Genomic DNA, 26,928 nt, shown 5'->3' with positions numbered 1-26,928 from the left:
ACTATCAACCTCTGCCCATTACTCGTTACCAAGTGAGGTTTTATGCTGATAATTATTTTGAGTAATTACCAATAGTGTCCACTGCCTTTGAACTGTTGAAGGAACACGGTGCCTCGGATCGGACAAGTTGGTCTATAAAAAGCCTTCGTAACCGTTTGTTATAAAATGCATATGATTGGAAAGATGTTTTAAAAGTAGAATACAAACTGCGTGGTTTTCCTTTAAAGTTTGACTCCCATAAATGGCCGACTGTGTTAGTCGACGAGGTAAAAGGAAAACCATGCAATTTCGAGGCATGTTGGTGTGGATCATTGTGTTCTACTTTTACAACATCTTCCTAAACATACATTTTATATCAAAGGGTGTACAAGCGCTTTTTATAGACCAACTCGTCCGATCCAAGGCAACGTGTTCCTTTAACCACTCGCTGCATTGCCCCCTCCCTCCCTCTATTATCTCCCCCTCCCCCTAAAGAATTCCCTTTTGAACAATTCCTGATGTTATTTTGTTGTTAAACTAGGACCAAGGCGTTAATGGCTCGGGAAACTATGGTCTATCTGCACCCAACCGGCAGTACAAAAGAAACAGCGAAGCCTCCTTGAAGTCAACAGGAACAGTTAAGAAGAATTTTGCCAGGTAAAGACACTCTCTTTTAATAATAATAATAATAATAATAATAATAATAATAATAATAATAATAATAATAATAATAATAATAATAATAATAATAATAACCTGTTTTTATATAGCGCTTTTCACACCCGGAGGGCGTCCCAAAGCGCTTCACATTATTACCCCTGGTCACTGGGCCTTAATTCACTCCTTAAACCATCTCAGCTCCCTGGTGGGGAGTATGCAGCCTGTGCAACATTAATATGCGCTACTCGGCTAAATCAATCACAAGAACCATCTCTGCCATCACAGGTACCCATTTACCCCTGGGTGGAGAGAAGCAATTATAGTTAAGCGTCTTGCTCAGGGACACAAGTGTCACGACTGGGATTCGAACCCACACTCTGCTGATCAGAAACATCAGAGCTTGAGTTCGGTGCTCTTATCCGCTCGGCCACGACACCCTTACATATGGCATTTCGTGGCCAAGCGGTCTTGGGATGTCAACAAGCTATTTTTTGGTAGTTGTCAAAGACTAGTCTTCTCTCTTGGTGTATCCCAACATAAGCATAAAATTGCTCAATTGGTCATCGGAGTTGCGAGAAAATGATGACAGAAAGAACACCCTTGTTAGTTGAATTTCAGTTAGGAATAAAAAACAACTAGATCTAGAAGTCCTTTATTTTTTTAGTGAGAACTTACCTCTTTCTCAAAATCTATGCTACTTCAAAGAGAGCCGTTTCTAACAATGTTTTATACCATCAACAGCTCTCCAATGCTCATTACCAAGTCAGATTTTAAGTCAATATTTGTTTTAAGTAATTACCAAACGTATATCTTCCCTTTGTTAAAATAAACTGTACTTGTGGTGAAATGTTTTTTACAAACCTTTTCTTTATTTCAGTTTTTTATTATAATGCCATCTTGAAATGGTGGCAGTCATGTTGCACTTTTTTGTTTCTTTTTCTCTGCAGTCGGTTTTCCATTTTTGCCAAGTCAGGGGGTGAAGCATATCTTATGGGAACATCAACAAAGAAAGGCGTCTCTCCAAGTGTAGAAGTCAGAATAGTGGTAAGTACTGTAGAAGGAGTCAGGGGTGGATCTCACAAAGAGTTAGGACTCGTCTTATCTCGAGTTAGGACGAGTAACTGTTTCCTTTTTTTTCCAGAAGATGGTCAACGCGTACTGATAGAAACATTGAGTTGAAACCAACGGTTATTTTCAGAACCAATCCAACTCAATTAGAGAAAGTCATTAATTGGTGTTGAACTGAAACTTTTCCAAATAGTATTTCCTCCTCCTGTTTTTTTTTTATTTATTTTTTTAAGAAGGCTAAACATGTTTTGGTCTTTTGGCCCAAGTCTGAAAAGGGTTTAAACCAAAGTTTCTATTCAGAACCACCCAAACTCATTTAGAGATAGTCATTGCATGGTCTCGCTACCTAATCCACAAAACCAGCCATTTTGTAAATCCACAAAACCAGCCATCTGAACCCTTTCGACAGGGTGGAAGCCTCCGCTGCACCTACATATCACAGACTATAGACGACCTCAACACCATGGGCCTTCACCACAATCAAGCTGTTCAAGCTGCCCTGGATCGGTCTGGATGGCAGAGACAAATTTCTAACATTGGACAAACCTGTGGTCACAACGTCTTAAGACGAGTTAGGCCCGAGTGGTTCCGTCAACTACATGTACATATGTAGACGACCTCAACGCCATTGGCCTACAACCCTGACAACACGATCAAGCTGTTCAAGCTGCCCTGGATCGGCCTGGATGGCAGAGACGGAATCCTAACATAAGACAAACCTCAGTCACGACGTCTCGAGCCGAGTTCGGCCCGAACTATATATATATGCATGGTGTTACCGCAAACTTTTCCATATCGTATTTCCACCATGCTAAGTTTACAAATCCTACTTATAAATGTACTATCTTGTTGACCAATAGGAGAACAGTGACGGCCCAGTGTGGGAGGATCCAGGAATGCCAGTGTCAGTCGAAATCAAGAACCCAAAGAAAGAGAGCAAGATGAAGGGAATTAAAAGCTTCATTGCTTACCAGATAACACCATCCGTAAGTTGCTTACCAGCAAAACTGCTATGTCACATGCATGTTTTGTGGCTGGTATCCTGCTCATTTCTGCTTAGCAGGAAATTGTTAAGCGTTATTTACTGCAAAGAAAGAGAGCAAGATGAAGGGAATTAAAAGCTTCATTGCTTACCAGATAACACCATCCGTAAGTTGCTTATCAGAATAAGGGGACCAGCCAAACTGCTATGTCACATGTACAACTTGTGACTGGTATCCTGCTTATTTCTGCTTAGCAGAAAATTGTTAAGCATTACTTACTGCTTAAGCACCTCTCATAGAGGGTAAACAACTCCTTATCAGGGAATGCTGTGCGCGTCACGCGGATCGCGTGATGTGGCAAAACTGTCCCGGCCGTTGGTCTCGACCAACAGAAATGAAGAAACAGCTTATAAGCACAGGTGCAAGCTTGCGTGTCACGCCCATGTTTCAACACTTTTTACTGGTCATGAACAAAGGTTTATACACACCCACGTGACGCGCTCTCCACCAATAGGAATAGCGAAACTGTCTGAGGTATTATGAATAGATATTTAACTTTATATGAATCAAGTTTGTTCTTAAGGTGTAATAACTAGTGCATTGAAGTTCACTCTTGAAGGGGCACAGCAATTCCTCTTTGGTAAGGGGTACATAAAAATGTAAATTTGTATTGGAACTTTGCAAAGGGAACCACAGGGCAAGTACAGTGCAGCCTGGTATTTAAAGTGGATGCCATGGTTGTTTTTTTTTAGGTCTGAACCTTTTTTATTCTGCTTGTTTTCCTTACAGGACACAGGCATCCAAGTCAGTCGACGGTATAAACACTTCGACTGGCTGTATGAAAGACTAGCAGATAAATTCACATTCGTGTGCATACCCCCACTCCCAGATAAACAGGTCACAGGTAGGTGCACCCCTCCCCGTGCGCCCTTCACTCCTCCCCTCCCCGTGCCCCCTTCACTCCTCCCCTCCCCGTGCCCCCTTCACTCCTCCCCTCCCCGTTCCCCCTTCACTCCTCCCCTCCCCGTGCCCCCTTCACTCCTCCCCTCCCCGTGCCCCCTTCACTCCTCCCCTCCCAACCGCTTAAAGGAACACGTTGCCTCGGATCGGTCGAGTTGGTCTTTTAAAGGCGTTTGAAACCGTTTTTTATAAAATGCATATGGTTGGAAAGATGTTGTAAAAGTAGAATACAATGATCCACACAAACATGCCTCGAAATTGCTTGGTTTTCCTATTACCTCGTCGACGAACACTGTCGCCATTTATGGGAGTCAAATTTTTGATTCCCATAAACGGCCGACCGTGTTAGTTCGCACAGTAAAAAAAAACATGCAATTTCGAAGCAAACTTGTGTGGATCATTGTATTCTACTTTTAAAACATCTTTCCAACCGTAATATGCATTTTATAAAAAAACGGTTACAAGCGCTTTTTATAGACCAACTCGTCCGATCCAAGGCAACGTGTCCCTTTAAAGGCCCGGTCACACTGGCCCCGATAACGAGAACGCTATAGATAGTGTTAAAGATACACGCCCTCGATTGGTTGAATAAGCGTGGGCATTATCTGCGTGGAGCAATTCAACCAATCTAGGGGGTGCATTTTTACCGTTCTCGTTTTCGGGGCTCTTTGTGATGAGACTGTTAAAGGGATACGTTGCTTCGGATCAGGTTTAGTTGGTGTTTGAAAAGCGTTTGTAACCATTTGTTCTATAATGCATGTACGGTATGGTTATAAAGTTGTTTTAAAAGTAGAATGTAGTGAACCACACAAATATGCCTGGAAACGTTGTGTTTATTCTTTGACTTGTCAAACTATCAGGTCGGCCATTTTGTGGAGTCCAAAATTTGACTCCACAATTTGGCGTGCAGTGTTAGTTTTTGATGTAAATAGGAAAACTATGCAATTTGGAGGCATATTTGTGTGGATCATTATGTTCTACTTTTAAAACATCCTTCTAACCATAACATGCATTTTAAAACGAACGCTTTGTGTTCATCGTAAGTACTTTTCAAGAATTTGTCTGGGTGCTACTTTTTTGAACGGGCGCATTCTGTATTTACTGCGTGTTTACAACCTTGATTTAACAATGCACAGCAGCCCCCTGACATGTGCATGTAAAGTTCTGACATTTGACCTGTGACCTTTACCTTTACCTGGTGGGGGGGGGGGAGTTGTCGTTGCTGAATTGATAAGAGCACCGAACTCAAGCTCTGTGTTTCTGTTCAGCAGAGTGTGGGTTTGAATCCCGGTCGTGACACTTGTGTCCCTGAGCAAGACACTTAACTATAATTGCTTCTCTCCACCCAGGGGTAAATGGGTACCTGTGAGAGCAGAGATGGTTCTTTTGGTTGGTTTAAACTACATTTTGGTTGCGCTACATGTACATATTTAGTGGCATGGGCTGAATACTCACAAGGGAGCTGAGATGGTTTAAGGAATGAAATGATCCAGTGATCAGGGTAATAATTTTGGAAGGGCTTTGAGACATGGTGTAAAAAGTGGCATATAAAACCGGATATTATTGTTATTATTACCTTAGGTCGATACGAGGAGTCCTTCATTGAGAAGAGGATGGAGCAACTACAAAGATGGATGAACAGGATGTGTTCTCATCCCGTTATCAGGCAGGCAGACGTCTTCAGACATTTCCTCTCATGCACAGATGACAAGGTCAGATGCTTCCAAAAGCACGAAAATAGCTCGCTTATTTTACACTTGTTACTGGCCCAAATTTCATGCCAATAATTGGGTCTCAGAATTCATCACTGCAATAACCTATCTTTCTGAAAGTTTGTATATACTCAGCGCCTTGAGTACCTTGTTTGGTAGATACGTGCGCTATATAAGACTTCGATATTATTATTATTATTATTATTATGCCATATACACTGCTTGTTACTGGTATGCTTTTGTTTACTTAGCATAACAATTGAGTGGAGTCTTGGCCGGTTATCTGATTTTACTAAGCAAGGATTTTTTTGCTTAAAGGAACACGTTGCCTTGGATCGGTCAAGTTTGAAAAGGGTTTGTAACCGTTTTTTATAAAATGCATATGGGTAGAAAGATGTTGTAAAAGTAGAAAACAATGATCCACACAAACATGCCTCAAAATTGCGTGGTTTTCCTTTTACCTCGTCGACTAACACGTCGGCCATTTATGGGGGTCAAAATTTTGACTCCCATAAATGGCCGACCATGTTAGTTCGCACAGTAGAAGGAAAACCACGCAATTTCGAGGCAAACTTGTGTGGATCATTGTATTCTACTTTTAAAACATCTTTCCAACCATATGCATTTTATAAAAAACGGTTACAAACGCTTTTGTTTTGACCAACTCGTCCGATCCAAGGCAACGTGTTCCTTTAAGGAAAATTTTGTGCTTAAGCAGCTCTATGAAGTTGGGCCCTGAGCTGTTAACTCCTGATTCTGCAGAAAGTTCTCGAAAATTAACCAATCTTTCTATTTTCTGATGAGCTGTAATTAAGTACCATCAGTAACTGCTTTAGTATCTTCAGTAACTAGTTTATAATAATAACGAGTTCTTATATAGCGCATTTCACAATAAACCGTATCAATGTGCTTTACATTAGTCCCCTGGTCATTGGGCCAATAAACATCCCTTTAATCTTTCTCAGCTCCCATTAGGGAGTATACAGCCCCAAGCTGCAGTGGCGCTCCGAAAGCTTTTCATTCACAATATCAACCTCTACCCTCGCAGGTACCCATTTATACCCCTGGGTGAACAGAAGCATTTATAGTAAAGTATGTTGCTCAAGGACACAAGTGTCACGACCGTGATTCGAACCCACACTCAGAAACTAGTTACATGCCCTCAGTAACCAGTTTATCTTTGCTTTGTTTGTTGAGAGATGAAAACAATGGAAAAGAAAAGCAGAACATGGAATTGTAAAGAAATAAGATAGGTTAAGTAAATGGTTAAGTACATTTAGTAACTGGTTTAGTGTCTTCAGTAACTAGTTTATGCCTTCAGTAACCAGTTTACCTTTGCTTTGTTGGTTCAGAGATGGAAACAAGGAAAGAGGAAAGCAGAAAAAGACGAGCAATGTGGAGCCGCTTTCCTTCAGGCCATACTACCCCCAGAAAAACCACTTGAAATAACTGTGGTGTAAGTACACATTACTTAATCCATAACTTCAAAGTATTGTGTTATACATGTAAGTAGGATTTGAAACTTTGCATGGTGGAAATACGTTATAGAAAAGTTTTTGCAGTAACATCATGTAATGACTACTTGTAATGAGTTGGGGTGGTTCTGAAAAGAACCGTTGGTTTCAACACGACGTTTCAATCAGTATGCTCTGATCGCCTTCTGGAGAAGTTTTGATCAGTATGCTCTGACTCAGTGACCAGGGATTCAAGAATTCATTGTCAAGCCTTGAGATTTTGTTTTAAAGTGTTAATTTTTTGTTTTTGCCACACGCAGCGAGAAGCAGCATGATAATTTTCACAAGTTTCAGAAGAGTATGGAGACGAGTACAGCGAATGCAGTCCAGATCTACCACGACTTCTCAAAGAAACACCTGGGACGTAAGTATCTATTAATTTCTGAAATTAAAAGTTTCATCCTGCCTTAAAGACAGTGGACACTATTGGTAATTGTCAAAGACCAGTCATCTCACTTGGTGTATCTCATCATATGCATAAAATAACAAACCTGTGAAAATTTGAGCTTAATTTTGTTGTCGGAGTTGCGAGATAATGATAAAAGAAAAAACACCCTTGTCACACGAAGTTGTGTGCTTTCTGATGCTTGATTTCGAGACATCAAATTCTAAATCTGAGGTCTCGAAATCAAATTTCGTGAAAAATTACTTCTTTCTCGAAAACTACATCATTTAAGAGGGAGCAGTTTCTCACAATGTTTAACACCATCAACCTCTCCCCATTACTCGTTACCAAGTGAGGTTTTATGCTATTAACTATTTTGAGTAATTACCAATAGTGTCCACTGCCTTTAAAGATGAAGGTAACTCAGGGAAGCTGGAGGTAGGAATTTGGTATTCCTCTTAAAACAGTCTAGATTGCAGATGGGATAAGACTGTCCGAATGTTTCTTTGTTCTACATCACAGCAAATCAAGAGTGTATGGGTGAGAAGAAGCAGAAAGCCTGGCTTCACATATCATTCTAATTTTCCCGGTTCAACCAAAACGAAATACAATTTTCTTTCCAGAACCCCTCACACTGTTTTTGCCTAAAGATATACTTCTTTATTTTATAACTGATGTTCTTTTCTTTGTTCTTTTCTCCAACAGCCTTTAAGAGGGAATATCAAAAGGTCGGTCAGGGCTTTACAGGCTTAGCGCAATCATTCGAGTTGGATACCAGACCACGTAAGTTCAGCCCTCCCTCGTCTCTTTCCAAAGTCAACTCAAAATGAACCTCAAGAAAGTTTCTGAAATTAGAGCCCTTGCGTATGTTGTCTCTTCTGTCTTTCATTGAGTAATATACATGAACCTCATTCTGTATCCCGATGCAAATTTCCATCCATGAAATCGTTGCAGTCCACGCTGCTTAAATATAGGATTCAAACTGCTAAACAGGCAATCTAGTTGGTTAGACACTGCTCTAGAATTGCAAAGGTCATGAGCTCGAATCCCCCAACCCCCTAGTTGCTGAACATGTACATGTATGAGGTATAGTAAAGCAACAATGTACACAATGAGGGTAATAATAATAATAATAATAATAATAATAATAACTAGACATGATTGCATTTGTGCACAAATGCAGAGCTGTTTCGTTAATAACAATTTAACTTTTGTCATCTGAATTTAAAATTTATTCTTTTTTTAAAGCAGTTATGACTAATCCAGGCTATTAAAAAAAAAAAATTTGGATTATACCATGTTCGGATAGCAATTTATTCGTTAAAGGTGCAAAAATTGAAAAAATCATAAAATATCGTGTGATGACGTCACTATGACGTCATTTCACAATTCACGAGAGCTTGCCAATATCTAACAACCTACCAAGTTTCAACATAATCGCATAATTACTTAGAGAGTTATATTAGTTCAAAAAGTGCACCTTTAAGGCCGCGTCACGTGACCCCCAATGACGTCATTGATCTGAAACTTCACACATATGATGGCTGCCTGACAGTTAACATGTGTGTAAAATTTGAAGTGATTACAAAAAACTTCACCACACACATCTTCAAAAAGTCCATTTTGACGAGTTTTCAACCTGCCGCTAGAGGGCGCCGTTGCATTTTGTGACGTCATTGGTATTTTTTTTGAACTGCCCACCCTTGCCACGCACTAACATCGTTAAAAGCAACTTCATACCTTTTTCCAATTTTGAATTAGAGGGCCACTTCCGGTTTCGACCGGAAGTAGAGGTCATGTGAGGTCACGCACACGAAACAAAATGAAGACCTTATTTATCCCTCCCCAATCCCGCAAACAGAAACCTACGGTCTCTTGTGGCTGATTTGTTATAAATTTTCAAACATTTAAAATACAACACCTTTAAGATGACGTCACGTGACTTCTGATTATGTCATAATGACATCCTTGTTTCGCAATGATCATTGCACCAATACCTTTCATCCCTGAAAATTTCATTGCAATTGCTCTTTGGGAACATTGCAAATCAGCACTTATATGAAATTTTTCTGAAGATGACAAATAAAAAAAAAAATAATAATAATAATAATAATAATAATAAAAAAAACTTTAACAAAAACAAGAGCTGTTTCGCTGCGCTTCGCTACGAAACAGCTTATAATAATAATATAATAATATAAATATTTATTATGCGCCGGTATCCATCACACAAAATACTCATGGCGCAAACTGGAAATTTAAAAGAAAGAGAATATGCCCTAGATGTTCCCCTGCACAGTGGTTTAAAACCCTATGTGACCCCGACATCGACAAGTTTCTGTACAATAATCGGTCAAAATACCTTTATAATATCTCAAGCATGTCTCAATGTAATAAATTTCAAAAAAATAAAAATTCTTCAACAAATTAGTTCTTCTTGTTCAAGTCACCAAAGATATGTAGTTATCTCAGAAAAAAAAATCGGACCTGATGTCTGGGTCTTAAACCACTGTGCCCTGTGAGTTGTTATAATGTTGTAACAAGCACAGTTGTGACACCAAACGCAACTTACGCAGTTGATTGTTTTTTAAATATTGGTCAATGGATTAATGGTACTAAGATTAGGAGGGTTAAATCCTTTCCATGTCATAACTGATCTTGGCCGATTAATGGTACCAAGAGTAGGAGGGTTAACTCATGTTCATGTGATAACTGATCTTGGCCATGTATCATGGATTAATGGTACCAAGAGTAGGAGGGTTAAATCCTTTCCATGTGATTACTGATCTTGGCCATGTAACATGAAAAGGGTTTGAAAAGGGTTTGTAACCGTTTTTTATAAAATGCATATGGGTAGAAAGATGTTGTAAAAGTAGAATACAATGATCCACACAAACATGCCTCAAAATTGTGTGGTTTTCCTTTTACCTCGTCGACTAACACGTCGGCCATTTATGGGGGTCAAAATTTTGACTCCCATAAATGGCCGACCATGTTAGTTCGCACAGTAGAAGGAAAACCACGCAATTTCGAGGCAAACTTGTGTGGACAACATCGACAAGTTTCTGTACAATAATCGGTCAAAATACCTTTATAATATCTCAAGCATGTCTCAATGTAATAAATTTCAAAAAAATAAAAATTCTTCAACAAATTAGTTCTTCTTGTTCAAGTCACCAAAGATATGTAGTTATCTCAGAAAAAAAAATCGGACCTGATGTCTGGGTCTTAAACCACTGTGCCCTGTGAGTTGTTATAATGTTGTAACAAGCACAGTTGTGACACCAAACGCAACTTACGCAGTTGATTGTTTTTTAAATATTGGTCAATGGATTAATGGTACCAAGATTAGGAGGGTTAAATCCTTTCCATGTCATAACTGATCTTGGCCGATTAATGGTACCAAGAGTAGGAGGGTTAACTCATGTTCATGTGATAACTGATCTTGGCCATGTATCATGGATTAATGGTACCAAGAGTAGGAGGGTTAAATCCTTTCCATGTGATTACTGATCTTGGCCATGTAACATGGATTAATGGTACCAAGAGTATGAGGGTTAAATCCTTTCCATGTCATAACTGATCTTGGCCATGTAGGAGGGTTAAATCCTTTCCATGTGATTACTGATCTTGGCCATGTATCATGGATTAATGGTACCAAGAGTAGGAGGGTTAAATCCTTTCCATGTCATAACTGATCTTGGCCATGTAGGAGGGTTAAATCCTTTCCATGTGATTACTGATCTTGGCCATGTATCATGGATTAATGGTACCAAGAGTAGGAGGGTTAAATCCTTTCCATGTGATTACTGATCTTGGCCATGTATCATGGATTAATGGTACCAAGAGTATGAGGGTTAAATCCTTTCCATGTGACAACTGATTTTGGCCATGTTTCATGGATTAATGGTACAAAGAGTATGAGGGTTAAGTCCTTTCCATGTGATTACTGATCTTGGCCATGTATCATGGATTAATGGTACCAAGAGTAGGAGGGTTAACTCATGTTCATGTGATAACTGATCTTGGCCATGTATCATGGATTAATGGTACCAAGAGTAGGAGGGTTAAATCCTTTCCATGTCATAACTGATCTTGGCCATGTTTCATGGATTAATGGTACCAAGAGTATGAGGGTTAAATCCTTTCCATGTAATTACTGATCTTGGTCATGTATCATGGATTAATGGTTAAATCCTTTCCATGTCATAACTGATCTTGGCCATGTAGGAGGGTTAAATCCTTTCCATGTGATTACTGATCTTGGCCATGTATCATGGATTAATGGTACCAAGAGTAGGAGGGTTAAATCCTTTCCATGTGATTACTGATCTTGGCCATGTATCATGGATTAATGGTACCAAGAGTATGAGGGTTAAATCCTTTCCATGTGACAACTGATTTTGGCCATGTTTCATGGATTAATGGTACAAAGAGTATGAGGGTTAAATCCTTTCCATGTGATTACTGATCTTGGTCATGTATCATGGATTAATGGTACCAAGAGTAGGAGGGTTAACTCATGTTCATGTGATAACTGATCTTGGCCATGAATCATGGATTAATGGTACCAAGAGTATGAGGGTTAAATCCTTTCCATGTGATTACTGATCTTGGCCATGTATCATTTCATTCTTCACCTCAATGCATGAACATACAGGATTGCTGGACGATGACAGGCCTCCACCAGGTACCGTAATAAACACACACGCACATTTCACAATCTCCGCTCACTGTCCTTGTTTTCTTCCTTCGTTGTACTTTGTTATCAAGCTATTTGTGGACCTTTCATGGATTCTTGCGGACATTTCAGGGCTGACCAACTTAACCAAAATATTTTAAAGATGCTATGTCAGATTCTTTGCCGATTTGACCTTAAAATTTTGATTTAAAATTCAGTAGGTATTTTGATGGGGGTCGAGAAAGTTACAAGCTTTCATTCGAGCCATTGCTCGAAAAAGTCCGCCGGCACGCTAATCCGGAGGTCGTTCGTTCGAATCCCACTCTAGTCAATTCTTTGTTCAACCCCAAAAATTATTAGTAGCAGTGAAATAAAGTGCTCAAAATAAGTTTTTGTCGGGATTCCGACAATATATCACGTGACAAATTCTTATGTGTTTTATAAGAAACGTTTGAAATGTTTTGTCATGGATCCTGACCATTAAAAGTAAAAGTTAAACTTTCTTTTGTTAGAGCGGGTGATAATCTTTGAAATACTAAAAAAAAAAATTGTTTTTAATGTTTGGGGCCAAAAATCTGACATGGCATTTTTAACCAAAATATTTTAATCTAATCAGATACAATATGCCTCTGTTAATATTTATTCATGGGTATGTACATGTAGGTCACAATTTTAACCCAAAACGAGGCCATACATGAAGGTGCAGCCACTGCAAGTGTTGGCAGACGTGCGCCTATACATATAGCCTCATTTTGGGTAAGAGATATGACGCCATGCATGAGTATTAAGAGAGGCGTATGACTTGCTTTAAAGGCAGTGGACACTATTGGTAATTACTCAAAATAGGTGTTAGCATAAAAACTTACTTGGTAAAAAGCAAAGGAGAGATGTTGATAGTATTAAACATTGTGAGAAACGGCTCCCTCTGAAGTAACAGAGTTATTGTTATGGAAAGGTTTGCGGTAACACCATGAGTTGGGGTGGTTCTGAAAAGAACCGTTGGTTTCAATTTGACGTTTTAACCAGTATGTTCTGATCATTCTTTGGTAAAATTTGGACTGTTCATTTCACTCGGCTTCGCCTCGTGAAATGGAACAGTCCAAATTTTACCTTGCGATGATCAGAGCATACTGATCGAAACGTCGAGTTGAAACCAACGGTTCTGGAACGGTTCTTTTCAGAACCACCCCCAACTCATTAGAGATAGTCATTACATGGTGTTACCGCAAAACTTTCCATATCGTATTTTCACCATGCAAAGTTTCAAATTCTCCTCATAGTTATTGTTGAGAAAGAGATAATTTCTCACTCAAAAGGCATGAAGCCTTTTATTAGGCATCTGAAATCACAAACATTTGTGCAGCAAGGTTTTTGGGGTTATTTATTCTCTTGCAACTTCTTTGACATTCAGTCTTAAAGGTAGTGGACACAATTGGTAACTACTCAAAATAATTATTAGCATAAAACCTTACTTGGTGACGAGTAATGGGGAGTGGTTGATGGTACAAAACATTATGAGAAACGGCTCCCTCTGAAGTGCCATAGTTTTCGAGAAAGAAGTAGTTTTCCACGAATTTGATTTCGAGACCTCGGATTTAGAACTTGAGGTCTCGAAATCAACCATCTAAACGCACACAACTTCGTGTGACAAGGGTTATTTTCTTTCATTATTATCTCGCAACTTCGATGACCGATTGAGCTCAAATTTTCACAGGTTTGTTATTTTATGCATATGTTGAGATACACCAACTGTGAAGGCTAGTCTTTGACAATTACCAATAGTGTCCATTGCCTTTAACATTCACAGATTTGTTATTTTATGCATAATGTTGAGATACACCAAGTGAGAATACTGGTCTTTGACAATTACCAAAGGTGTCTAGTTAACACTGCCAAACCATAAGGTGCGACTTAATCTACATGCAAACACCACTTTCCAACTTGCTCTGTGGTCTACTAAAAACTTTTTAACCAAGCTGTTTAAAAAACTCATGTTTCTTTCTTTTCAGATCTGAATAATAACTTTTTAAAATGTGTTAATTTTTATAGGGAGACTGGCAATGTTAAACAGCCAATAAAGGATGATCTCAAATATATAGATATTACCGTTTTCTAATAGCTGGAGTCCATAGGAAACATAAAAAAAATTAACGAGTCTCTTACCTCACGTTAATACGTGTACATGGTAAAAATGGTTTTTCTACAGAACGCTTCTATCCAAACTTCTGAAAAACGTTGGGTCAAACAGACCTGCACGACAAAGGAATCGTGACGTCAGTGGCGGCTATTTGGTGTGGAAAATAGCGCCCTCAGTTTGCCAAAGCTGGAGAACTGTGTTCACACCCAATTGGGGGAATATTGTCACTGGCGTCAAGAAGTCATTGTTAAATAGATAACCCGTTTTTGACTCTCGGCTGAAAAAGTTATTCGTTACTGGAGTGATTCGTTTCTAAATGCAAATTTTGAGAGTAAAATGGTTGTTAACTGTATCTACAATGTCTATTTGGCCATAAAAAGGTAATAAAGAAAATATTGAGATCATCCTTTATCGGCTCTTTCAGCACGGTAATCTTAGTCTTTAATCTGATGGTCGCAGGTTCAAATCCACTTCCAGATACTTTTTCTTTGCTCACCTCAAAACAAAACACACTTTTCTTTGTTAATTAACAAATTATAGTTAACATAGCACTATTTTGTCTTTAATCTGATGGTCGCAGGTTCAAATCCACTTCCAGATACCTTTTCTTTGCTCACCTCAAAACAAAACACACTTTTCTTTGTTAATTAACAAACTATAGTTAACATAAGCACTATTTTACATCAATGCCAACAAGTTGCAGGTATTTGAATTTGCTGTATTGTTAGTTTTGTGTGTGGTTTGGTCACATATGTGTCTCTGTTACTAAGCAGTAAGTTGCTATGGTGGGCGGGCGTAATTTCCATCCTCTTTGCACTCTGGAAAATGTTATTTAAAGGGTACTTTTTTCCTAACAATGTCCACAGACTTACATTAAACTTACACAATTTTATGCAAGTCGCCTGACACACAAGGCCTGAAGGCCTCTTCAAGGTTTGGGCTACAGTTATATTTTCCAGAGGCCGTTGCCACCTACTCCTAGGGCTGAAACAGAGTGTCCCCTTTCACAGTCCATACAAATGTAGGCTTGGGTATCATCAATTCGAAGCCTGGCCGGTAGAGCAGAAAACACTACCTCCCCAATTGTATTGATGTTTCAGTACCCAGGGCCCGGTTTCATTAAGCTGTTACATGAGCAGAAAATACTGCTTGACAATTTTTTTTGCTAAGCAACAATTGAGTGGGGCACCAGTCACAACGGTATGTAGCCTTGTTTCTGTTAAGCAATACTTTTCTGTGCTTACCGGTTTTATGAAATTCTGCCCTGATTGCATGGCACTGACCAAGGCTTATTTTTTATTACACAAGTTATTTGTTTGGTTTCAACAATCCAACATGTGTTTAGCTGTTTTGTTCTGTCTTTGCTTATTTTAACTCATACCTTTGGTTTTCTGAACCATCTGATCCGTTTTAATCATTATGTAGAAATGTACAATAAACCTGACCTCTAATGTAACCTTGAAACTTCAAATTTCATTACAAAATGTGGTAGCGTTTTAAAGGCAGTGGACACTATTGGTAATTACTCAACATAATTATTAGCATAAAACCTTACTTGGTGACGAGTAATTGGGAGAGGTTGGTTGCATGTGAGAAACGGCTCCCTCTGAAGTGACGTAGTTTTTGAGAAATCAGTAATTTTCATCTAATTTGATTTCGAGACCTCGGATTTATAACTTGAGGTCTAGAAATCAACCATCTAAACGCACACAACTTTGTGTGACAAAGATATTTTTTCTTCTCATTATCTCGCAACTTCCACAACCGATTGCGCTCAAATTTTCACAGGTTTCTTGTTTTATGTATATGTTGAGATACACCCAGTGAGAAGACTGGTCTTTGACAATTACCAATAGTGTCTACTGTCTTCAATAGTGATTACCAAACCATACCTTCCCTTTACATCAAACTCTTTTTTTTTTTCTTTTTTATCCCAATCATTTCCGTTTGTTCTTCAGTCTCCATGAAGCTTACAGACGCCATGATGCACACAGGGAAGACGTACGACGAGATTGGTAACCTATTTTCAGAGCAGCCGAAATACGACGGCCATCCTCTTGAAGACTTTCTTCGAGAATACTCCGGGCTTCTCACCACATTTCCTGACATGATCAACTTCCATAAGGTAATCCAGCCAGAGGATAGTCTTGTTTCAAGGATTCTTTCCATTCATTGAGACACATTTGAGATATTAACCATGAGAGATCAACCATATTGAAGCAAATTATTTTGGCTGAAATGGAGACTCGTTACTAAAAAGCTTCTCTTAAGAATATCTGAGTTTGGCAAAACAAAAATTGAATAGTATACATTCATGACATGTAGATAACGGGTATCTGTTATTAGTCAAAATGCATGTGTCTTTTTAGCCTCTTTCTAAAGCATTCCTGTTGCAAACTCCAACCTGCAGCTTTTTAAATTCAGTTAACTTTTTTATCTTGTTGGTTTACCATGTGCTTCTGTTAATGTAAAGTGATGGTTGATTGTTTGTAATACTTGCTCATTATCTACTGTGTGTTTTAGTTGTTTAACCTTCAGCTTTTTTTAAGGAAATTTTTATACTGTACATGTTCTAGTGCAATTCAACCATATCGGTTGTCCTTACTGTTCATTTCTTTGTAATGTTTTTATGAAATAAACCAATAAATATAATGTAATATTTTTGAACTTTTTGTAGTTTTGTATCTTTGTATTACTTTGGGCACCGCTGTATTGGTTTTTCTTACATGTAGAGTCTGTAAGGTCGGCGGCACCTTACCACTTAGACTTGGAAGCTTTTATAAAGGTTTATTATTATTTTATTACTTTTATTAGTAGTTACCTGTCAGCAGGTATCATAATAAACAGAACATTTTTGTGTTCATCCATATGACAAACACCTAAGTCTAGTTATTGTTCTTACTCTTCTTCATAGCACACCATCTCAACAGTGAAAGATTGTCAGAAGCAGAGAGAAGACCAGAAGATGGACTTTGAGGAGGCGGACACTGTCAAGAGGAGGGCGGATGTTGTGTCTTACGCAATGATGTGTAAGTCTTGAGAAATATTATCCATAAGTAATATTTCTAAAGCGAATTTTACAATGCACCCCTCCAATGAATACAGATCTCAGGCAGCTCGTCTAGTTTCTCGCACAAAGAAATCAGATCACATCACTCCTGTTCTGCGCTCCTTACACTGGCTCCCTGTGTCTCAAAGGATCCAATTTAAAGTTCTCACTCTTGCCTACAAAGTTAAACATGGTCTAGCCCCTAAATATATCTCAGAATTACTTGGTCTCAAAAAGCAACCTACAACTTGTGTTCTCCGATCATCTACCGCCCACCTAGAATTCAACTCTGGTCCTTTCCCACGCACATGCTATGTAAAACGCTGTAAGGGTTAGTAATTGTGTTTGAGCTGTGAGATGTAGCAAATGTGTTTGCGCTGTGAGATTTAGTAATTGTGTTTGAGCTGTGAGATGTAGCAACTGTGTTTGCGCTGTGAGATTTAGTAATTGTGTTTGAGCTGTGCGACTTAGCAATTGTGGTTGAGCTGTGAGTTTTTATAATGATAGGTTTATGATGCAATTTCTGAGCTAGCTAGTTTAAACAGTAAGATTTGAACTATGAGGTTTGATTTTTAGTTTGGTCTTTCATGGTTTATTTATTTCTTGTTTATCCTGGGAAATCCATTCAGTAAGAAAAACTCACTGACCTCCCATGGATCCCAGCTAATAACAAATTACAGAAGTGAACTTAAGATAAAAATATTACAAATTTACACAGAAAAACATTGCACATTCATTTAAAAAAGCACTAGATCCAAGCACACATACATTTTGAAAACTACAAAAAAAACGTTTTTAAATAGGACAAAGAAATTTAAAGGGGGAAAAATACACATCCATTAAAAACAAGCAACCAAATACAAAAAAAAAAAAACAGATGAACCTCAATGGAGTAATAACAAAAGCCAGTAAAATTGGGATTAAGAAAGTCAGTAAAAATGGGATAAACTTAGCTGTTTGAGTTTAGTTAAAAATTGATTGAGTACTTTTGGTTGTGTCTTTCAGCGGAAATAAACCACTTTCACACAGAGCGGGTACAAGACTTCAAAGCCATGATGCAGGCTTACCTCGGTGCACAAATCACCTTCTATCAAACAATCACCGAGAAACTACAACAGGCAAAGGAGAAGTACGATGAAATATAGCCAACCATGTTTTATCCCAAAATGTAAAGGGCCATGTCACACGAAGCAACTTTTACAAGCAACTTGGTGGCAACCAACTGAAGTGTATGCTGCCGGACTACTTCGACAGCACATGAATAACAACTTTTTAAAGGCAGTGGACACTATTGGTAATTGTCAAAGACTAGCCTTCACAGTGGGTGTATCTCAACAAATGCATACAATAACAAACCTGTGAAAATTTGAGTTCAATCGGTCATCGAAGTTGCGAGATAATAATGGAAGAAAAAACACCCTGGTCACACGAAGTTGTGTGCGTTTAGATGGTTGATTTCGAGACCTCAAGTTCTAAGTCTGAGGTCCCGAAATCAAATTTGTGGGAAATTAATTCTTTCTCGAAAACTATGGCACTTCAGAGGGGCCGTTTCTCACAATGTTTTATAACATCAACCTCTCCCCATTACTTATCAACAAGAAAGGTTTTGTGCTAATCATTACTTTGAGTAATTACCAACAGTGTTCACTGCCTTAAACCAACCCAAGAAAATTGTGTGAAAATTGAAATGTGATAGCCTTTACTTTTTAGAGGTTGCCTGTAACTGGTTGCCGGTAACTTGCCTTGTGTGACATGGGCCTTAAGTTTCTTCCTTTGTTTTAAAAACACTCTATATATGTTGACTGTTGGGGAAATATTTTGTGTAAACGAATCTTTGTATGCCTTCCTGTAGGTGGTAATGCTGGATATAGTGATTTTTGAAAAAGGGCCTGACTATTTTGGTTTTCAGTGTCGGTGTGACAACTCTGTGTACGGGGTCTCAAACTCAAGACAGTCCCCTGGCTGAAAGTGTTGCACAGTAAGCCCGGGCGACTTGTATCGCTAGTGTCGTAGTCACAACTATTGATCGTTTAGTCAAGTCCTGACTACCGTTTTTGGTTAACATTAACCATATGAATACACCATGGATACTATAAAAAAAAACTTGCGACTTGCTGCTTGGCGAATCAACTGTGTCGTTATTATTTATTATTCTCAAAGATTGTGGCAATTGCAAGATGTCTATAGCCATCATTACAAGCTTGTTTTTGAAACTGCGTCTTTGGCTTATGGCTAACACTTCTTTCGAAGCCATATCATAAGAGCACATTTTAAAGAAACATGTAACTGCCATAGCATACATGTAAGCCAGAGCCTTAGTTAAAGCCAAAGTAATTTGTTGCCATAAGCAACGTCGCTGCTAGGGGTAGCCCATCATGTAGATAAAGTCTTGTTACTAAAGCCTGGTAGGGCTGTATTGAAAAAATAGCTACGCACATCAAAAACATGCTTACCAGAGTAAGGATTCCAGCCATAATACATGTACCATTTCACATGTACAATCTTTGACTGGTATCTTGCTCATTTTTGATTAGTAACATTTAGTGGTTAAAGGCAGTGGACACTATTGGTAATTACTCAAAATAATTATTAGCATAAAACCTTTCTTGGTAATGAGTAATGTGGAGAGGTTGATAGTATAAAACATTGTGAGAATCGGCTCCCTTTGAAGTAATGTAGTTATCGAGAAAGAAGTAATTTCCACAAATTTGATTTCGCAAACCTCAGAATTAGATTTTGAGGTCGCGAAAACAAACATCTGAAAGCACACAACTTTGCGTGTAAAGGCTTTTTTTTTCTTTTCATTATTGTCTCGCAACTTGAACAACCAATTGAGCTCAAATTTTCACAGGTTTATTATTTTATGCATACATGTATATGTTGAGATACACAAACTGTGAAGACTAGTCTTTGACAAATACCAATAGTGTCCGGCGGCAACCCTCTGAAATTAGGCCGACACCTGAAATTCCATGGAGGCTATGACGCCTGCTGCCCCCCTGGGCTTGGCCTTGTTGTTGCCCCTTCAGAAGCCTTGGTGCCCCTTCAGAATTGCCTTGGTGCCCCACAGACTTTAAGATTTTGTAATGGAAGTGCCCTTTGCAAAATTAAATGGCCTTGCCCTCTCGAATGATAAAATTCCAGACATGGGTTTAGTGGAAGTTGGTTGGGTTTGAGCGTTTGCTTACATTTTGTCCGTTTTTGTCGTTTGTGCGCATTATGTAATGCTGGTATTCTTCAATGTTTTAATAGACAAATTTATTATGTCAATCATTTTTTTTTGTGAGAAAAACATTACAATTGTCTCGCTATTCATTGGTTCACTTTAATTTCTATATGTTAATATGAGAAAAATTGATATTTTTTAATATAGTAATTTTTTTATTTAAATATTGAAAATAATGATTAAAAAAACTTTACTGGCAGTGACGACAGTCGTACCCAGGTGTACAGTGTTAATATTAATACATATTAATCCAAAGTCATATTTAGACAGTTGTAGAATATATAATTATTCATAAATACCCCAGACAGCTCAGGCCGTCGGATTGGTTGAAAGGGGGTCACATGACTTTGTTTACCTTGTATTAAACGTCTGATAAAGACATAACTGGAGCTGTTTTTGACCCGGGCTCAATTTAATTACTCTGCTTACCACAAGCAAAGAGTCGGTGCTTGCAGAAGCAGGGAATTGTGCTGTCAGTTTATCAGTTGCAGAAGTGGGATCCTACTGTCAGTTTGTTGGTTGCAGAGGTGGGATCCTACAGTAATTTTATTGGTTGCAGAGGTGGGATCCTACTGTCATTTTATCGGTCACAGAGGTGGGATCTTACTGTCTTTATCAGTTGGAGAAGTGGGATCCTATTGTCAGTTTATTGGTTGCAGAGTTGGGATCCTAGAGTAATTTTATTGGTTGCAGAGTTTGGATCCTACTGTCAGCTTATCAATTGCAGAGTTTGGATCCTTCTGTCAGATTTTAGGTTGCAGAGTTGGGATTCTACTGTCATTTAATTGGTTGCAGAGTTGGGATGCTTCTTTCATTTTATTGGTTGTAGAAGCTAGATGCTACTGTAATTTTATCGGTCTCAGAGGTGTGATCCTATTGTCGTTTTAACAGTTGCAGAGTTGGGATCCTACTGTTACTTATTGGTTGCAGAGTCGGGTCGTCTTGGCATTTTATTGGTTGCAGAAGTGGGATGCTATTGTCATTTATTGGTTGCAGAGGTGGGATGCTTCTGTCATTTTATTGGTTGCAGAAGTGGGATCATACATCCAGCTTATTATTCACAGGCGGGACCCTGCTTCATGATTGAAGCAGTTCATACAAGTTGAATTCAATCACTTTGAAAGGCTTTAAATTTTTCTCAATTTGCCAAAACAAAATAAGAAATATAATATGTGATGGGAACAATTTTTTTCAATATTTCATTCTGAAATATTTCTCAGGAACATTGGTACTGGTAATGGGAAAATCAAATGTAAGTTGTAACATTTTGGAAACTTTGATAAGGTATTTTTATATTCATTGTTGTACATGTATAACACCCAAGTACATGTACATGTACATGTACAGTAGATCCTTGGCATTTGAGCTGAGGATCGTAGGTCACACGGCTTTAATTATTCAAACCATAAAATCCTTCATCAGAAATCGTTCATTTTGCCTCCAAGTCGCCTCATGTTAAGGCCCTTTAGACTTGAAAGTACAATTTGTTTGTGCTTTTTTAAAAAGGTTGGAATCTTTAAGTGAAACTTTACATTATGCATCAAGAGTTGTATTTTGCATGTGGCTTCATTACTCCAGTTCGTACTACCGGTTGGAAATAAAGTTTTGTTTCTTGTGCATGTAAAAAAAAAAAATCATTTTTTTTGTGAAAGCCTGTTTTTTTAATTCAGTTGCTTATAAAAGGGGTTATTGATGGTTATTACATGTATGTACAAAATCGTGTATTTATGTTTATAAATTTTAATTCTAAAATTATTAATAGTTCATCAGGTGCTAGTCTAGTGGGTTTTATTAAAGGAACCATTTGCCTTGGATGGGACCTGTTGGTCTTTTAAAAGCGTTTAAACCCGTTTGTTATGAAATCCATTTGGTTAGAAAGAAATTTTTAAAGTAGAATATAATGATCCACAAAAGTGTCACTAGAAATTGCAGTTTTCTTTGTTTCGGCGCTAACTAACAAGATTGACTCCACAAAATGGCCGACTGGGTTTCTGCAATAGAAATAGAACCCGGAGAACGCTGAGCTCGACCACCCTCTGTGTCGTATGTGACGCGGCGTATCAATACCACGCAATACGCGCGTATGGCAAAATTATCATCGTGTGACACGCGCGTATGGCAAAATGGCAAGATGTCAGCGCACATAGACCATTTCTAGTGTTTTCATTGGTCATTGATGATGTCATTGTATGGCAAAATATTTTGCCATACACGCGTTACGAAAATGGCGTGTGCGCGTCCACAAAAATGGTCTCACAACGAAACCGCAAGCACTATGAGACACTCAGCGTTCTCCGGGTTCTATTTCTATGGTTTCTTCACAACGTAAAAGGAAAATATTTGTGTGGATCGTTAAATTCTACTTTTAAATTACCTATCTTACCATTACAAATGGTTCAAACGCTTTTCAAAGACCAACTCGACCGATATAACAGGTTCCTTTAAAGTCAGATCACAGGCCGGTAAAAATCTTTCAAAAAGTTGCTGTTTGGCATTGCTCCTTATCGTGTCCTTTTCAACAGTTGTTCATGACACTAATATTTGTAATTACTCAGAATAATTATTAGCATAAAAACTTACTTGGTAACGAGTAATGAAGAGCTGTTGATAGTTTAAAACGTTGTGAGAAACGGCTCTCTGAGGTAACACAGTTATGGGGAAAGGTGTACTTTCACATTAAAAGGCTTCAGGCCTGAAGTCTTTTATAACATTTTTAGGCATCTGAAACTACACAAACTTTTACAAGAAGTTTTTTTTCTTTCGTTTATTTTGCTCTTGCAACTTTGATGCCCAATTGAGTTCAAATTCTCACAGGTTTGATATTTTGTGCATATGTTGAGATACACCAAGTGAGCTCTTTGACAATTTTCAAAGGCGTCCATCCAGTGCTTTCAAGGATTCGGGTACTTTTTCCAAATGTCCACAGATTGACATTAAACTTACAGGGTTTGAAGATAACGATAGTGGAAAGCTTCCCTACAAATATTACTAACTAAGGTTGTGTAGTTTTTGAGAAATGAGTAAAACAAGTCACAAAATAATTTTGGTCTCATGAGACCAAAATGATTTTAGCATGTAAAATCCCCTTAACCAGTTATGATATTATACCAAAACCGCAGCATAATTGGTTAATACTTTTTTACATACTGAAACTGAGACGAAAATTATTACTTTTACTCATTTCTCAAAGACTACAGCACCTCGGTATTAAGTAAAATTTCATGGGAAGCTTTCTACTATCATAATCTTTAAACTGTGTAAGTTTAATGTAAATCTGTGGCCATTGGTTTTTTTTGTCCACCTGGTAATCAAATGCGCCGTGTATTTTTCTCCAAATGAAAAGTCAAGCTCTTTGATCTACCATTGAGACTCCTGTTCACAAGAGCTCCTTGATATCTTTTACTCTAGGGGTTACCAAAAGGTGAAAATGCCATCATTTCAATAAGACCTGGGGTCGCTTTCACAAAGATTTCCTAGTAGATATTAAAGACTTAAAGACATTGGACACTCTTGGTAATTGTCAAAGACTAGTATTCACAGTTGGTGTATCTCAACATATGCATAAAATGACTAACCTGTGAAAATTTGAGCACAATCGGTCATCGAAGTTGAGAGATATTAATAGTGAAAGAAAAAAACATCCTTTTCGCACTGAGTTGTGTGCTTTCAGATGCGGGATTTCGAGAACTCGTACTCTAAATCTGAGGTCTCAAAATCAAAAACGTTGAAAATTACTTTTTTCTTGAAAACTACGTCACTTCAGAGGCACTTCACAATGTTTTATATTGTCAACCTCTCTCCATTACTCATAATCAAGAAAGGTTTTATTATAATAATTATTTTTTAGTAATTACCGATAGTGTCCACTGCTTTTAAGGCTAGGCCTTAACGAGTAACTCGTCCTTACTAGAGATAACACTAGTCTTAACTCTTTGTGAAATCCACCCAGGGGTCGATTAAGAAATACAACTAGTCCTAACTTAGGACTTGTCTTAGGAGATATTAAACATATGCAAGTCCAAAGTTAGGACAAATAACACGTCCTAACTCGAGATATATGTAAGACTAGTCTTTACTCTTTGTGGAATACACCCCTGGATCACAGTTTCAGATTTTTTTTGTGATTCTCGTCGCTAAATTTTGCAACATCTGAAGCTGTTTCCCTGTGATGGTAGTATCGTAATAACAAACTATTCCACTTCCGCTCAACTCATTAGACCACTTATAGAGGTTTGCGGTTACACAATGTGAATATATCATTTTTTGAGTAGTATAACAAAATGTAAATATTTCCATGGCGAAACTCAGAAAATCTTTTTTTGAGCTTTTCCGTAATGACCATGGAATAAACCGGAACTTTTTGTTTTTTCAAAGTGTCTTCATGATAAAGTTTACTAGTTTTTCTTCGTTTAATGATTCAAACGCTCACAAAATGTATAAAACTCAAATTTTATATATAAAAAAATGAAAGAAACTGCCCAGAAGACACCAATTATTTTATTTTTTAAGGTGGTTTGTCAAGATCATGTAGCTTTTCGGTGTTTGTTACCATTTATGTTATTGTTAACAATTTAAAAACTTGTACATGAGTGGTGTATAATATTAGGTTCAATAATCAAATATGCCCATTGGCATCCATGCGCATTGGCACCCATGCGCATTGGCATCCATGCGCATGATTGGCGGCAAAGGATTTTAGGCGAAATTGAAGTCCCATCATGAACCAGCGTCTTCACTATGTGAATCTTTCATTAAAATCGGACCTTAGTTTGCCTATGACAAACACGGTTTGGTAATCAATTAGTTTGGTTAAGAGCAGTTACATTTGGTGAAAATATTTGTATGGTATACAGTTAACCTTCCTACTGTCTGACCATTCATTATTATCCACTGGTTTTCGAATGATAAATGCACCATGCCATTCAACAAATGAGCATGCATCTGTACGGTACACAGTCAACCCTCCTACTGTCTGGCCATTCAATATTTTCACTATGGTAATGAATGATAGATGCACTATACCAGCATACCATACATGTACATGTATGTTATAATTATGTGCATGCATCTGCACAGTACACAGTCAACCCTCCTACTGCTTGATCATTTGTTATCATCCACTATGGTTTTGAAAGATAGATTACTATGCCACCCCATATCTTTTGGTGAATGTATCTGCACGGTACACAATCAACCCTCCTACTGGCTGACCGTTCAAGTTTTGGAAGATGCACTATGCCAGCTCAAAATGTCAAATGCCCGAAAAAGAAATTAACCTTTAAGGAAAGGTACACGTTTGGTAATTACTCAAAACAAATATTAACTTAAAAACTGACTTGGTTATGAGCATTGGAGAGCTGTTGATACATGTAGTATAAAACATTTTGGGAAACGGCTCCCTCTGAAGTAGCATAGATTTTGAGAAAGAGGTAATTTCACACTAAAATAATAAAAGATTTCTAGCCAAAAGTCTTTTATTCCTATCTGAAAGCATACAAATTCGTCCAACAAGGGTGTTTTTTCTCTCATTTTCTCGCAACTTCGATGACCAATTGAGCCCATATTTTCACAGGCTTGGTATTTTATGCTTATGTTGGGATACACCTAGTGAGAAGACTGGTCTTTGAGAATTACCTAACATGTACCTTCCCTTTAACTATAAAGCCACACCCCTTCCCTATTTCTTTTGTTATGCAAATTCGATATTATCCACCAATTATCATTTTACATCTGTATCCCAACAATTTAATTTTTTTTAAATTATAAAACAAACAGTAATTTATACTTGGTGGCATGGAAGAGTGGTTGTTTTTTATTTATATAGCAATAAAGGTACGTACATATTTGAAATTAAACTAGAATATTAATATTGTTCAACTGTAAATTGCTCTTTGGTAGTTCCTGATCTGTTGGAAATAATTTTTATTTTCGAAAAATTATCTTTATTAACAGAATGTTTGAGCGAAGATGTGTATGATTTTTATGGCATGATGATAAATAAATTTCAGAATAATTGTACATGATGTTTGAGTGAAGATTTGTGTCATTATGGCATTCTAGACTCAATCAGCCGAAACATGTGACTTTCATTATTAGTCTCTTGACGATGACTAGAGCAAGCTAGTCGGAAGATTGAGATCAATTTAAAAAGAACTCCTTCCGCGGTAGTGAAGTAAATAACAATCCTCTTAAAGGAAACGTTGCCTTGGATCGGTCGAGTTGGTCTTTGAAAGCGTTTGTAACCGTTTTTTATAAAATGCATATGGTAGAAAGATGTTGTAAAAGTAGAATACAATGATCCACACAAACATGCCTCGAAATTGCGTGGTTTTCCTTTTACCTCGTCGACTAACACGTCGGCCATTTATGGGGGTAAAAATTTTGACTCCCATAAATGGCCGACCATGTTAGTTCGCACAGTAGAAGGAAAACCACGCAATTTCGAGGCAAACTTGTGTGGATCATTGTATTCTACTTTTAAAACATCTTTCCAACCATATGCATTTTATAAAAAACGGTTACAAACGCTTTTGTTTTGACCAACTCGTCCGATCCAAGGCAACGTGTTCCTTTA

General features: G+C 37.9%; 1 protein-coding gene across 5 annotated transcripts in view; it reads left to right on the top strand.

Annotated features, from left to right (window-relative positions):
* The window catches only part of LOC139942496 (sorting nexin-33-like), a 59,759-nt gene extending 33,392 nt beyond the window's left edge, over positions 1 to 26,367 (top strand). For all 5 annotated transcript variants that reach the window (XM_071939307.1, XM_071939308.1, XM_071939309.1 and 2 more), the window contains 12 exons: positions 521 to 636; positions 1,587 to 1,683; positions 2,568 to 2,693; positions 3,480 to 3,594; positions 5,232 to 5,362; positions 6,715 to 6,818; positions 7,137 to 7,240; positions 7,967 to 8,044; positions 11,922 to 11,951; positions 16,038 to 16,204; positions 16,994 to 17,108; positions 18,134 to 26,367. In XM_071939307.1, coding sequence (XP_071795408.1) covers positions 521 to 636; positions 1,587 to 1,683; positions 2,568 to 2,693; positions 3,480 to 3,594; positions 5,232 to 5,362; positions 6,715 to 6,818; positions 7,137 to 7,240; positions 7,967 to 8,044; positions 11,922 to 11,951; positions 16,038 to 16,204; positions 16,994 to 17,108; positions 18,134 to 18,273 — 1,323 coding nt within the window. In that variant the 3' untranslated portion in view covers positions 18,274 to 26,367. The remainder of the gene's footprint in view (positions 1 to 520; positions 637 to 1,586; positions 1,684 to 2,567; positions 2,694 to 3,479; positions 3,595 to 5,231; positions 5,363 to 6,714; positions 6,819 to 7,136; positions 7,241 to 7,966; positions 8,045 to 11,921; positions 11,952 to 16,037; positions 16,205 to 16,993; positions 17,109 to 18,133) is intronic.
* Positions 26,368 to 26,928: the final 561 nt, after the last annotated feature.

The sequence above is a fragment of the Asterias amurensis genome, chromosome 10, assembly GCF_032118995.1.
Source record: "Asterias amurensis chromosome 10, ASM3211899v1".
NCBI lineage: Eukaryota > Metazoa > Echinodermata > Asteroidea > Forcipulatida > Asteriidae > Asterias > Asterias amurensis.
This window is presented reverse-complemented; position numbering and strand designations above follow the sequence as displayed.